The sequence below is a fragment of the Papilio machaon genome, chromosome 25 (assembly GCF_912999745.1).
Source record: "Papilio machaon chromosome 25, ilPapMach1.1, whole genome shotgun sequence".
Classification (NCBI taxonomy): domain Eukaryota; kingdom Metazoa; phylum Arthropoda; class Insecta; order Lepidoptera; family Papilionidae; genus Papilio; species Papilio machaon.
This window is the reverse complement of record NC_060010.1, coordinates 5,472,782-5,486,681: the sequence shown is the minus strand read 5'-3', so window position 1 is coordinate 5,486,681 and position 13,900 is coordinate 5,472,782. Positions and strand designations below refer to the sequence as shown.

Sequence of the window (13,900 nt, the reverse complement as noted above, 5' to 3'; positions counted from 1 at the left end):
AGTAGCCTATGTTTTCTTCCAGATTATGTTTAACATCAACAAACAAACATCCAACTATATAAAATTTCGCGTTTGTTATTAAGGTTATAAAAAGGAAAAATTTGATTGTTTGTGTGCATTGAATAGGCTCCGTAACTACTGAACCGATATGAAAATTTCACTGTTGAGATGTTCAAAGTTGATGTAGACGAGAAGTGCTATATTAAAAAAATAATCTCTAAATATATATTTTGTTCGAATTTCGAACAAATTGTTAGATCACTAGTTTAGATAAATAGTTTGTCCGAAAGACAATATTAATATCTAATTACATTACGAAAGAACAATCGTGACACAAAATTGTCGCGGAAGATGATAAAAAAAAGAAAAAATAACATTGTATTTTTGTTACGTAGATTTATTAACAGTACGTAGATGTATTTGTTAGTCGTAATACAATTCTTGACAACAATGAAAGTGGTCGTCGTTTTTGTAATTATTCTATTTTTTGGTGAGTTTATTGTAAAATTTTTTCCATATTTATTTATTGACTAAGGACACATCATTATTTTCTGCAACACTTAGTCCCTCAGATGAACAGTGATGAATGGTATAAATCAGTGTTTCCCAAAGTGGGCGATAACGCCCCCTTGGGGGGCTTTTGAAACCTAGGAGGAGGCGATAAATGGGGGGCATTGAAATTAATTAAAGTAATGAAATTGTGGTTTTTAAGTTTTAGGGCTGAATAAAAATTAGGGGGCTTTGAAATATAATTGATTTTCAAAGAGGGCGGTGAAAGGAATAAGTTTACAATCACTGGTATAAATAGTAATAAACATATTATTTCGATGTGTTCCGTAGAAACTCGAGATTACAATGATTTTTTTTTATATCATAAGGTGGCATTAGTCTGCCTAAATAACGAAGCAACCGCTGCCCATTTACATCCGCAATTGTTGCCTACCTTTAATCGACAGGAGGAAACGTTCAGAAAGAGATTATATCGACTTCCTATGCGTCGCCTTCTCCGTTAAATCCACTTACCGTTCTCATCCTTTCCAAGAAATGGGTGGGAAGGGAACGTGGACTAAAATTAGGCCTCCGACAAAGAGGATAACACTGAGAATTGGACAAGATTTTTATTCATTTTGAAGTTATCAATTATATTTAAATGTATTTTTTTAATATTTATATTTGATTATTTTATGCGGCCATACTGTAGAGGCATAAACTAACTCTTTTATGTGAGTAGTAGTGATAGTCCTAGATTGACATATATCATACAAATTGGTTAGATAGCTAAGAACAAAAACCGAAAAAGAAACCGATGCTCAACACTAGATGTAAGAATGTGGATGATGCTAAAGAGATGCTGGTAATGTGCCAGATAGAACGTAATTAAAAGTTTTTATATATATTCATAGATAACATTGTAGGTAACAATGGAAGTGCAAACGAAGAGGTTAAAACTACGACAGATTATGAGTCCTACATAGATATATTGAGGAAAGACTTATTAGCGTCCAGTTGGATAGAGGAGGAAAAGCCCTGTCTGAATGAAATATTGAAAATAATAGATAATGTTAAAAATACAACGATATGGGCAACTTGGAGTGAGTATTAAAGAATGTATAAATAGGAACAATACTAATTGATTTTGGTAAAGCTTTTGATATGGTTAATCAAAACATTTACAGAATACTATTTAACTATGAAACATATATAAGTTGTAATCGCTACTTGGATTTTTTATTAAATTTGATATTTTCTTTTAAGTTGAGATTTGAGAGGGATTATTAATTTATGATACATTATATCATGGTGTACCCAAAGGTATGCTTCTTGGTCCAATGTGCTATACTTGTTTAGAAATTAAAAATTTTAAAATCTATTTTGATGAAAATCATTGCTTAATGTTATGATAGAATCCTTTATTATTTTTTAATTTTTCTTAGTATGGGATAGTATACAATTACCAGTTGGACAACTGTATGGTTCCATAGAACATTTCGGTAACTACGATCAATGTTTGAGCGAGACAGTTGGTGATTCTTTATTGCCGTTCCGAACACAATACTGTAGGGCAAATATTACTTGGAGATCTCCTAAGGACAACGAAATATATGCTAATAAAATCGATCCTTACTCTTCAGTGGACGAATATATAAAAGTAAGTTAAATGATGATGTAATATTGATCATCTTCATCATCATCTCCCTACACTATCTAAGAGGGGTCGGCACAGTATGTACCTCGCTTCAACGCATCAGTTATTAGCAGCACTGACGGATAGTTGATAATGGATAGTTCATCATCATCAGCTTACTATACGTCCCCACTGAGGGTCTCAGAGCCTACCCCAAGTTAGGGGTGACGATAGTGACGGGGTAATGGATAGTTCATAGCTTGCAAATAACAGATTTTACTCTGTTCCGATTTAAATTCGTCTGTGATATACCTGATAGATAATTCTATCTCTATTATTAGTTTAATTCAATCAGCTCCAAAATGGCTAAAATCAAACAAGCACAAAATACCACCATAAAGCCTGTCCATATATAGAGAAGATCTAAATTCACTACCTTTGGATTGGTATCAATATACGAGTAGTATGCGAATTAACACCAATAAAATTTACGCCTTCAAGATTATGCCTTAAGAAGATCCTTAAATATTTCAATAACTTCTTTCATAGCTCTGATATTTACGTTTTGCTTTTAAGACAAGAACGTATCTGAATTTACGATTCAACGAGTTAAGCTGGGGTATTTGTGCACCAGAAATCTGTCAAAGAAAATCATTGAAGACTTTTGTATCTGCTCTATTCAAACAAAGTCATCTTTCAAAGTTGCAAACTGCAATGGAGGTGACAATATATAACTGTGAACCTGCAGGGGAAGTGAACAAGCACGTGAATGGACATTATTACTTGATGTAAGAATTACTTTATTTAAACAGATAATATAAGCAATAACATACATAAATTCGAGGACATTTTTTTGCTCACCCATTTTAGTGCAATGTTTTTGACCTTCAAAATGCAATTAGCATTTCTTACGACGACAGTTTGCTATACGACATTTGACTCTAAGTAAGAAGCAATTATTATTATTTCACTGTACATGCAATGATCTCTTCGTCATGATATTATCGTAATCTTTTATTATCTATGTTTTTTGTTTTTAGAATTTCTGCACTAATTATAGTAGGTGTCGTTTTAACTAGTACAATGTATTTATCCCAACAAAACGCAGAAGATTCTTCATATAGTAAGTAACAAATGTTTTAAATTAAACATTTAAAAATACTACGTACATAAAATTCAAATTATTGGATTTCATTTGATGTAGAATTAAGGAGTACTAATATAAGTAATTAAATTTACAGTAACGAAAATATTAAAATGCTTTTGCATCAAAAGGAATATTAAAGACTTCTTGAAAGAAAATAAAAACGACATAAAATGCTTGCACGGCATCAGATTTATATCTTGCTCTTTAATTGTACTCACGCATGTCTTCACTACTGTATTTGCTTTATCAGCAGCTTATGGATTGGATCATGAGGAGGTAGGTAATTTCAAAATACGTCCATCAAAATTTGAATTACATCACATTTAATGTGAGACTACAATTTATAATACTAAAACAAATAAAGTTACTAATAAAATATTTAACATAAATATTAGAGAACAATTACAACAGTTTATAAACCCTCGGACAATTTTCTAATTTTCTTCTTTTTATCTATTCAAAGGGGGAACGCTGCCAGTATCTTCGGAACCTTGCCTAAAGGGACTACTTTTAATGACATTTTTTAGTTTTTATATTATATACTAGCTGCCGCCCGCGACTCCATCCGCGCGCAGTTAAAAAAAACTGAATGGGGGGGGGAGTTATGAAAAATAGATGTTGGCCGATTCTCAGACCTACTGAATATGCTCACAAAATTTCATGAGAATCGGTCAAGCCGTTTCGGAGGAGTACGGTGACGAAAACTGTGACACGAGAATTTTATATATAAGATTTTAAGGTTTTTAGTTTTAACTATGAGCTTCTGTAATATTATATTTTCTTATAATAAGAATCATACGAGTATGACACCTAAGGTCATTCAAAGTATTTATAGCCAATTATTATGCTATATGAACTATATAATATTATTTTCTAACAATAAACCACAAACATTTTTTTTTTGGTAAAGATCCCATAGATTCCGTAAAGGCAGTTGATATGACGGGGCTTGGTGTTAGTAAATTAAATTTGAATATTTTCCTATTTCAGCTTTTCAATAGTTATGGATCTTATGTATCGGAATTCATAATTGTTGTGGACACGTTTTTTGTACTGTCAGGTTTGCTTTTGATAAGGAACAATACCCGAAAACGTTCCATACGAGACGTTGCAGAATTCATAATCAAGCGATATTTTAGGTAAGTTATAAGGAATTTAGGGTCTTTAATTTAGAATAGTACTATCTGTCATCCGCGACTCAGTCCGTGCGGGATTAAAAACTTAATAAGTAACCTATGTATTCTTCCAGATTATGTTCTATGCGAAATTTCATCAAGATCCGTTGAGCCATTCCGGAGATACCATTTAACAAACATCCATACATCCATCCATCGCATTCGTATTAATAGTATTAGTAATTAATCAAGTTTTATCCTTAATATTGGGGCCAATAAAATTATAAACATATTTTAAGCAAGCAATTTTGTTGTCCCGTTTTGGCTTTTTATTTCTCTGCTTTATATTTATCATAATTAAAAACAAGTTATCAAAGATTTCAGAATAACCTTCTTTATTTTTCTTTTTTTTTTAGACTCATATGGTGGTACACAGCAATAATGTTGATCATTGTCTTCGTCTTGCCTCGCTTCGGTTGTGGTCCAATGTGTGACAAATATATCCAGCGCGAGGGAGGGGCTTGCATCAAGACTTGGTGGTTGGGTTTGCTCATGATTGGCAATTATGTCGAATTAGCACAAATAGTAAGTATTTTTTACAATAACAATCAATTTTAAACACTGATAGAAAAATTTAATTATCCAATAACAGTTGAAAAGATTGGTCGTTCTTAGATTTTGTACGAATTTACAGAATACATAAGAAGTAAACTTTTTATACGTCCCCACTGAGCAGCTTGGAGCCTACCCTAAGTTAGGGGTCACCCACATATATCCTTGAATTTCTTCTCAGATTGTAGAAGAACGGGTCGTATAGTGAGCTGATGAAAATGATCAAAGTTTTTATACTTTTAGGTTAAATTTCAATGTACTTCAATAATGAGTTGCCTTATTGTCTTTCGTGTCTTTCATCCAGTCTTAATTTATATTCAATTACTTTGTCACTTTCCTTTAAATTGTTACAATATTTAACTCTTTCAATTGTTCCTTTATATCTTTGGCTTCTTTACCTTCTCCTACTATTATGTTTTAGTGTTATCCCATCACTTGGTACGTGTACTGCGACTTTCATATGTCTGTGATTGGTATTATTTTGCTCTGGATTTATCAAAGAAGCCGGCGCATAGCTATCACTTGCTTTATCATCCTCACCGTCCTGAGCGCGTTACTTCCTGCTATAGCTATTTACGATATGCCTGAACTTATGAAATTCAAGATCGATTTTGAGTAAGTCATCTTTTAAGCTAGCTCCACACGCTTGGTGTTTGCTACAAACAGCCACAATTACCGAACATGTGTCAAACACGTATCACAAACATTCAACACAAACAGGCGTGCTCACGCTTGGAGAACTTGCTAGTTTATACCGGATTGTTGAAATCATTATTTGTGTATAAATATTTCATTTGTATAAAAATTTATTACAGGACTTTTAATACCATAAGAAATTCCGATAATCTCTCAGTAATAGCGATGTACTCGCAGACACATAATAGAGCCATTCCTTATGTGATGGGAATAATGTTGGGATACATAATGTCTAATTATAAAGAAATACCTTTCGGAAGGATTATCACAAAGGTAATTTAGAATACAACTAGAAATAGTCTGCATTGAATAGGCTTTGAAACTACTGAACCGATTTCAATAATTCTTCTTCTTCTTTCACTGTTGGGAAGTTATACTGTCGTTGGGTGATATAGGCAATGTTTATTACTAGATTTTTTAATTCTACGCCGACGAAGTCTCAGGCAACGTTATAAATAAGTTGAATTATTCTGTAAGTTAATACCAAAAACTTTTATTAGTTTTTTTGATCTGATGTTTATTTAACTTAACCTAGGAAAGATACCAAAGATAAAAAAGAAAGAAGAATTTAATTAAGTCTTTAATACATTTTAACTATTTCTTAAGGTTTTATGTCATTTTTTTATAGAATTCATACGTTTTCTTGGCTGTAATTGTGACAGGAATACTTTCATATCCATTTATTTCTTTGAGTGATAATTTAAAAGCCGCTCTTGTGTTACTCATTGTGAGATTTGGATGGGCTCTTTTGATATGCGCATTAATAGCTTTATGTGAATATGGAAAATTGCGTAAGTATTCTGTTGTATTTTTGGTTTATTGAATACAGTCGAACCTGGATAAAGGAATGTCCAAGAGACTGTGATATTTTTGAGACTGCGAGGTTTCTTTCTAACCTGAGTTTCTCGGTTATGGAGGTTGTCCGTCTGGACTGGACAATAACTCTCGCTTTAAGAGGTTTCTAGCTTATCCTGGTTCGACTGTATTCATTTTTAAAGCTATCCTTATAATTATTACAATATATCTTGACGTTTTTATTTATTAACACGATTTTTGAAAACTTGAAGTTGAATTTTGAAGAGATCAGTTTTGAAATTTACATGTAGAACTAACAACAAACAAAAATAAAAAATAAAAATGTGTCCAGTGAAATTTTTAGTTTTTTGTGTTATTATAATTTGTTTTAGCTTCCATCAAAGGATTTCTGTCTTGGTCAATGTTTGCGCCTCTCAGTAAATTAACGTACGGAATTTATTTTATTCACTTTCTGATTCTAACCACGAATATGGTCTCAGTTAGAGGTCGTCTTCACTACAATGCTTATATTTTGGTAAGTACAAATTAATTACTAATTGAACGATATCCTTTATGTAAATCAAAGAACCTTTAACCCTATATGTGTCACCTTAGATTAAATGTACAGCAAATTGTTGTTATTATTATATACATTCGACGCATATGCAATGTGATAAAATACTACGGGCCATCGTATCCTTACAGATAACATTTTATTAAAATATGTGCAGTTCTTCTAACGGGCGTACCCTACACTACCTTAAAAAATCTTATTTATATTATAAATGCGAAAGTTGAGATGCATGAATGTTTATTAGAAGGTATTTACAGAACGGTTCAACGTTCTCGCTAAAATTTGGCACAGATTTAGAACATAGAAGAACACATAGGCTACTAATTATTATTTTTTAATTCTGAGCGGACGGAGTCGCAGGCGAAAGCTAGTTTTGACATAATGGATGATGAAGATACGAAGGCGATTGTCACAGATATTTGTAATTTGGCAACTGGTTCGATAAAATGGGGTGGAAAGTACGAAAATGTTTGCGGCTAACTACTAGCGCTATCTTTATATATTTTTTGCAATCGACTTATAAATGAGCGTCGGTGGCTCAGGGTTTAAGCACTTGACTTACAATCTGCAGGTCCTGGGTTCGAATCCCGCCATGTACGAATGTGTTTTTCGATTCTCAATTTATATATGTTCATTTATCAGACGTTCTTACGGTGAAGGAAAATATCGTGATGATGCACATCTTTGAGAAGAAATTCAAAGACATGTGTGAAGTCAACCCGCACTTAGTTATGGTTGACTATGACCTAGTCACCCCTAACTTAGGGTAGGCTCCGACTCCCTCAGTGGGGACGTATAGTGAGCTGATAATGATGGCTAATAAATATATTTATTAGGATAACTTTTCGATTTTTAATTTTATTGAAACAGTATCTCTAATTATTTGTTACGCTTTATTTTTCTTCTGGTAATTTAACAATAAATTTATATTATCTATGATACGTTACAGGCGGAGAGATTCTTTGGACAACTAACGATGTCTGCTTTTATAAGCTTATTCTTCTTGCTGTTTATTGAAGCGCCTCTGAACAATTTAGTTCAACTTTTTTTGAAGTCTGTGTGAGTATGTTATGTTAAAAACTAGAATAACCTATTCATGTAATGATAAAAAATTTAAGCCCTTTTTTAATGTACTTAATGTCGTATTAAATCATAACAAACCTGTCTAGATAATTTTACTTTTATATGGCTATAATCACAGACTTATTAAAAATCAGACATGTCTGTATCATTAATTGACAAATGAATCGTTTCAAAATAAATCCATAGACTTTAAAGACATTAGTAAACGTAATGTGTAAATATAATTTCTTATTTCCATTAATTTCGACTACATATATTTATGTTTTCAGTGGGAAAACACAAACAAAATTAAATGTACAATCAAATGAAGACAATAATGAAAATAAATCCAACGAATTAACGACAGAAGCGTCACAAACCGAGGAAAAAGAGAAATTACAATGAATTAATCAACACATTAGTTAACAAATTAATTATTAATTAATATTTAGACATATGTTAACAAATATTAAATAATAATTATAAAATTAAAATTTTAATTTTACAATAATTATGAAATTAAAAATTTAAATCAACTAATGTAAATTATATTTTTAACACATTAATAAATTCTTTAATTTGGTGGTGTATGTATTTTTTTTATTTTTACTTAGACTTTCCTGTAATAGGAAGGGTTTATATAATTTAGTACGTACGGCTTACGATAAAAACTGAGTGACAATTATTACAGCATTCATAGCATCGCTTTCAGTGTGTCGTGTTGCTATTTATTCTTCTACATGCAATTTAGTTGTATATCATGGTGATAGCATCGCTTACAGTGCGCACAAGCTTTATTTACAGAACAAGTTGCAAACTCGCACCATTTGGCGCATTAATGATACGCAATGAGTCCGCAGCGCCCCCTGCCGCATTGCAAATGTATTTCATATAATTTACGGCAAGCATAATGCTTACATAGCAAAATATATGAGTATTTGCCTATCAGATAGTTTTGTTCAGTGCTTTGACTTTTAAAAGACAGGACCCGGCAAACACACTTATTTCCCACTATCTCATTATTATTGTTTGTGTGCTCGTGTTGAGTATGTAAATGTTTGAGTTAGTATACACTCATAAAGAAGAAATTGTTAGAATGATGCGAAATGAAGCCGTATTTATGCGGCTTTTTGCCAAGTCCATTTTTTATAGTCAAAGGTTAGCTAGTTTCACACAAAGGTAGAGCAGTAGAACTGTGCAGTACTATTGGGTTAGTGAAAAATAAGTGTAATTGGAAGCAATTACATTGAATGTAGACTCAGAGTTGACTTAGATGTTACCTAAGTATGAATTTCTGTTATTAAATCTACACTGAAAGCCTCTCGTAGTATCAAATTAAGGGATTTGAGTGAGGATGTTTTAGGTATATATCTATAGGTTTTGAACGTTTACTATGAACTTTAACATAAAAAGGTAACCATGGCAACCTTAAACTTTCATTAGCAACATGACTCAGGGCTTTGCTACCGTTGGCTATAAGATGAGAACAGGGATGTATTCGAAAAATTTTTGTAAGAATAATTGCCAAATGAGCAATTTTACTGTATGTTATATGACTTCCTAGAACCAAAACATACAAGTTAATTTATTCATCCAATAGAAAATAGCATTGGTTAGAAAGCACAAAAGGAATAGGGTCTTCGAATTACCATACAAAAAAAGAATTACTTTTTAAATTATCTTTTTCTAAATGAAATTAAGTCTTGTTGATTAGCGTGTTTTTTTTTTAATATGCCACATTACTCTAGTGTATACCAGTGTTTCCCAAAGTGGGCGATTACGTCCCCTTGGAGGCGTTTGAAACCTAAGAGGGGGCGATAAGAGGCCCAAAAAATGGGGGCATTGAAATTAATTAAAGTAATGAAATTGTGGTTTTTAAGTTTTAAGGCGGAATAAAAATTAGTGGGGCTCTAAAATATAATTGATTTTCAAAGGGGGCGGTGAAAGAAATAAGTTTGACAATCACTGCTCTAGACTCCCCAGACTAGTAAGTAAAATATACAATGACTATATGATTTATTATTTTAATTTCATGGATGTTCCGTTATGTCGAGTTCTAAGTAAATTCTCTCACATACAATATTTTAAATAGATCTCAAATGATTCCGACCCTGTGAGAAGTGGGAACTTGAACCTTTCATTAATCATAGCGTTTTGACGTCAATTATAAAGGCTCTGCGACTGAAAGTACCTCACATAATGTACTGATACGATGATGGATACGGTATTGTGGAAAGTCGTAAGGTTTCGCGACTTTTTACCCCTCTGGATGGAGGATTTTTCGCTGGTTTAAATGTCTTTGTATGTATTATAATTTAACGAGTGAGGTGTTCCGGTTCTAATTCTTTCCAGGATTGTCTTAGGGGTACAATATAAAACTAGTTTTATTTATTATTTAATACATCAACGTTGCAATCAGAGTAAGGTTGGCGACAAGCAGGCGGCCGGCCTTTTAAACTTAAGCCACAATTTTAAAGGTTTATAAAACCTTGTATGCCAACCCTACGTGAGTAGGAAAAGGCCGGGAATATGATGATCAATGCTACAATGATAAACATGATACTTCGCTAAATTAATGCGGGTTTATTGACGGAATTTTAAATTAATAAACTTAACTGTATCTTGTACAATATATAGCCGTACACTTTGTACAATGTACTAATCCAAACCACAGATAAAATACAATTTACGACAAAAAAAACACCTTTCTCAAATAAATATAGTCGAATCTGAATAAGCGGGAACTAGGTAAGCAAGAAACCTTTATGTTAGTGAAAGTAATTGACTCTGGCTTTCGACCTACGGTCTTCATAAGCGAGGAACTTAATTGCGTTAAACTTGGTAGGGTTAAAGAGAAACATATCGCGGACTCCTGGACTATCGTTTATACTGTTTTGACTGTATAAAATATTAGGTATTATTATTATAAAATATATACTTTATCCTACAATTTTTATAAGATAACACAAGATATAAGATTAACGTATTGTCAAAAGATTCCGACAAGATAATACGTTACGAAATTAGCTGCCAGTCCCTGAGGGAATGCGACAGTGACGTATTCTCAGCTTACAGGTAAACGAGTGTACGGACTCGAAGACAATTGCCTTATATTTCAAATCTTCTTTATTCCACGATACAAATTGTATTTGTTTTTATCGAATCACAGGTGTATAATTTAACTATGTTGTTAATGTTGTACTGTACACTTGTAATATCTTTATCATCCGCAGCAGAACCAAAGTAACCGACATTGCCCGAAGAATTGTAAACCTTAAGTAGCGATGGGCCGGCCATATTGCCCGCAGAACGGACGGCCGATGTGGCCGAAAGTACTAGAATGGCGGCCACGTACAGGTCGACGCAGCGTGGGCAGGCCTCCCGCAAGATGGACCGATGATCTGGTCAAGGTTGCGGGAGTATCCTGGATGCGGGTTGCACAGGACCGATCATCATGGCGATCTTTGGGGGAGGCGTATGCCCAGCAGTGGGCGTAACGAGGCTGAATGGATGGAACATCTTTATCATTCTTCTTCTAAAACAGAGATAAAGTTCAAATAAAGTACTAGTTATAGAGCGGATATTACGAGTACTTAAAGAAAGAAAACGTTTTATTGTCTTGTGCCTTTTAATAAAAAGTAATGAAAGTCTCCGATTCAGAAGAATATTTAAAACTAGCTATTACCCGCGACTCCGTCCGCGCGGAATAAAAAAAATGCACACAAGAGAAAAAAAGGTCCTATGTCCGTCTCCTAGTTCTAAGCTACCTCCCCATCAATTTTCAGTTAAATCAGTTCGACCGATCTTGAGTTATAAATAGTGTAACTAACACGACTTTCTTTAATATACATAGTTATATAAGATTTATCTAACAATTTTCAAACCGTATTACCTAAATTAATTCTGAAGTATAATGAAATCTTTTTTTTTTTTTACGGTTTTTTTTCTAAGTACTGAACCATTTTCATCGTTTTGAATTCAGTTACCGGTCTCTGAGTTTTTAATTGGCTGGTACGATAGCATTTTTTTTGCGATAAAACTCAAGCGCAGTTTCGGCGAAAGATATCTTTTTTTTCGCAAATAGAAAAGAAAAAATACCGATACCAATTTGAAAATAGAATTTATTTCATGAGAAAATCTTTATCAAACGGTTTAAAATCATATTATGGACTGAAAATTAATATTAACTTTTCAAACGAAACCTTGATGATGCTAAATCTTAGGATTATTTTTCACTAGTGCGACTAGCTGCATAGTTTTATAGCATTTGATTTTATTTCTTACGCTGGCGCAGCCTTAATTAGTCTAGAAACAGCAATAGTGCAATTTTTTATTATTTTATATTATAAGGTGTTTCCACCACCAAGAGCAAGCTGCCACCTGAATTCGCCGAAACAATGAATCGACCGATGCCCATTGACATCTGCAATTGCATATGTGTTGCCTATCTTTAATCGCCAGAGAAAGTGACGAACGGAAACAGGAAATATCCCCTTCCTATGCGTCCCTTCCAGTGCCAAATACAATGTCCATCATTTCCTTATAAGAAAAGGATGAGAAGGGAACGTGGACTAAACTGTGTCGTCCGGCACGCACACTCATCATACGAAATGCGGAATTACTGTGTCTTCTGTGCGGTCGTGGTATTTCACCGGTCGATCCGGCTTATTCGTATCCGACAAATATTGTTGCGGGTTTATCCACAATCTAAAATGTCGCGCAGCTAACTGGTAGTGGAAAAGGAGTTTAATTTAGTAATAAACTTGATTGTACATATGATGTCATAAATTTTTCTTATTTTCTCTTTTCACTCGATTTGTGTACTCGTATTTATAATTGTAGTATAATATTATAATACAATAGTAGAATTAAGTCATATGTTTACACCAAACTAACAATAGATTTTGTTTTTTTAATGAACATCGTAATCCATTATATTAGTCAAGTTTAATAATATTGCTCTTGAATTTAAATTTTCAATAAAAACTTTTTAGAGTCGAGTCGAAGCAAACCGAAGTTTAGAATCGTCTTAACAATATTTGGCGCCTGGGTGCAAGCCAGTCTGGCGCTCCTAAACGAAATACACTCATTGGCCGGCGCATCTCAGGCCCGGGCGCCCTTAAGCAGGATGACGGATGACCCGCACCCCTTCCATTCCTTTATGAATTTACTAACTGTATAACTCAAAGCTGAATAAATTATCAAAGGAAAGAATTAACAGCAGTAGATGCCAGCAACAACATCTGTTGCACAAATTAACCGGCACGATCGGTACAATACCACAATTACACAGAAGCTAGGCGTGAAGTGGAAGTGATTGCGCATTTCGACTGATGAGTTTATGTGTAGGAGTCCTCGTTTTAGTCCTCTTTCTGTTCAATCCCTTTTCTGATAAGAATAGTATGGGAAAGGGAAGTGGATTTGATGGAGAAGGGGGTTGTCATAGTTTCCAAGTTAAAAAAATATTAAGGTTCACTTAACACTGTACAAGAATTGCCAAAATATATACATGCTTAAAGTATCACCGGAGATCTAAATTAATACACGATCTGAATTGTGTCGGTATTTTTCGACCTTCGATCGACTTATCAGGTCCATGTATACGCTACGTGACTCACGGCACGCTGTAATACGTTTCCTTTGATAACTTTATATTCAATCCTCGTAGCCGCCGGGCGTCAGCAGAGCATCTTCGGACCGAGTGCCGACTCACGGGATCTGCATACAAATTGTTGACGTTTGTGTGGTCACGTTATTCAGATAAACGAGCGGTT

At 33.6% G+C, this 13,900-nt stretch overlaps 2 protein-coding genes across 2 annotated transcripts; both read left to right on the top strand.

Moving 5' to 3' along the window:
- The first annotated feature begins 421 nt into the window (after positions 1-421).
- On the top strand, positions 422-2,917 carry LOC106721713. Its single transcript, XM_045684144.1, has 4 exons — positions 422-490; positions 1,404-1,592; positions 1,935-2,149; positions 2,702-2,917. Exons 1-4 carry the CDS (start codon positions 451-453, stop codon positions 2,915-2,917), a joined length of 660 nt encoding a protein of 219 aa, XP_045540100.1. The 5' UTR covers positions 422-450.
- Positions 2,918-3,171: 254 nt separating this feature from the next.
- On the top strand, positions 3,172-8,569 carry LOC106721732 (nose resistant to fluoxetine protein 6-like). The gene is made up of 10 exons (XM_045684280.1): positions 3,172-3,248; positions 3,367-3,548; positions 4,263-4,411; positions 4,804-4,972; positions 5,421-5,614; positions 5,815-5,968; positions 6,324-6,486; positions 6,883-7,025; positions 8,014-8,123; positions 8,417-8,569. The coding sequence occupies exons 1-10, from the start codon at positions 3,209-3,211 to the stop codon at positions 8,529-8,531; spliced, it is 1,419 nt and encodes a 472-aa protein (XP_045540236.1). The 5' UTR covers positions 3,172-3,208; the 3' UTR covers positions 8,532-8,569.
- The last annotated feature ends 5,331 nt before the right edge of the window (positions 8,570-13,900 follow it).